We start from the raw sequence: 714 nt of genomic DNA on the forward strand, positions 1-714 counted from the left end.
TCCCTCAGGTTCATTCCCATCCTCTCCCTCACGATCATTCCCATCCCCTCCCTCAGGATCATTCCCATCCCCTCCCTCAGGTTCACTCCCATCACCGACGCAAGGCGCACAAACCAACGCGGCTGCACATCCCGGAGGAATTCCAGCGGTGGAATTCCCGGCGGAGGCAGCCGATCCCTCGGGAGAAGCTGGAGCTCTTCGCTGTGCTCTGCATCGAGACCAGTCACTACGTGGCCTTCGTCAAGTACGGCCCCGGGAAGGAGCACTGGATGTTCTTCGACAGCATGGCCGACCGGCACGGTGAGCACCGGGATTTGGGAAGCTCCCGGGAAAAGCTCAGCACACCCTTTTCCTCTGGAATTCCCTGCCCAGTTTAGTCTCTCTCTGGATCTTGCTCCCATTGAATTAGACTCCAGAAAAAACAGGGTCATGCCAAGGTGGGAGTTCTTCCAAGAGCTTCCATCCATGGCCAGGCCAAGCCAAGGAGTATCTATGGCCAGGCCAAGCCCAGGAGTTCTTCCTCGTGCTTCCATTCCTGGCCAGGCCATGGTGGGAGTTCTTCCAAGAGCTTCCATCCATGGCCAGGCCAAGGTGGGAGTTCTTTCAGGAGCTTCCATCCTCTGGATACATTCAGACAAATCCACCTTTTCCCTCTGAAATTCCCTGTCCAGTTTAGTCTCTCTCTGGATCTTGCTTCCATTGAATTAGACTCCA

The 714-nt window shown here is 55.7% G+C and overlaps 1 protein-coding gene across 1 annotated transcript in view; it reads left to right on the forward strand.

The window, feature by feature from the left end:
* LOC113940338 (ubiquitin carboxyl-terminal hydrolase CYLD-like) overlaps nucleotides 1-714 on the forward strand; it is a gene marked incomplete at its 5' end in the record, with an annotated part of 8,092 nt that overhangs the window by 6,112 nt on the left and 1,266 nt on the right. The window contains one exon of the mRNA XM_027631469.1: nucleotides 81-300. Within this exon, the coding sequence (XP_027487270.1) occupies nucleotides 81-300 (220 nt within the window). The remainder of the gene's footprint in view (nucleotides 1-80; nucleotides 301-714) is intronic.

This window comes from Corapipo altera, unplaced genomic scaffold, assembly GCF_003945725.1.
Source record: "Corapipo altera isolate COAL_440 unplaced genomic scaffold, ASM394572v1 60553, whole genome shotgun sequence".
Taxonomy (NCBI): Eukaryota; Metazoa; Chordata; class Aves; order Passeriformes; family Pipridae; genus Corapipo; species Corapipo altera.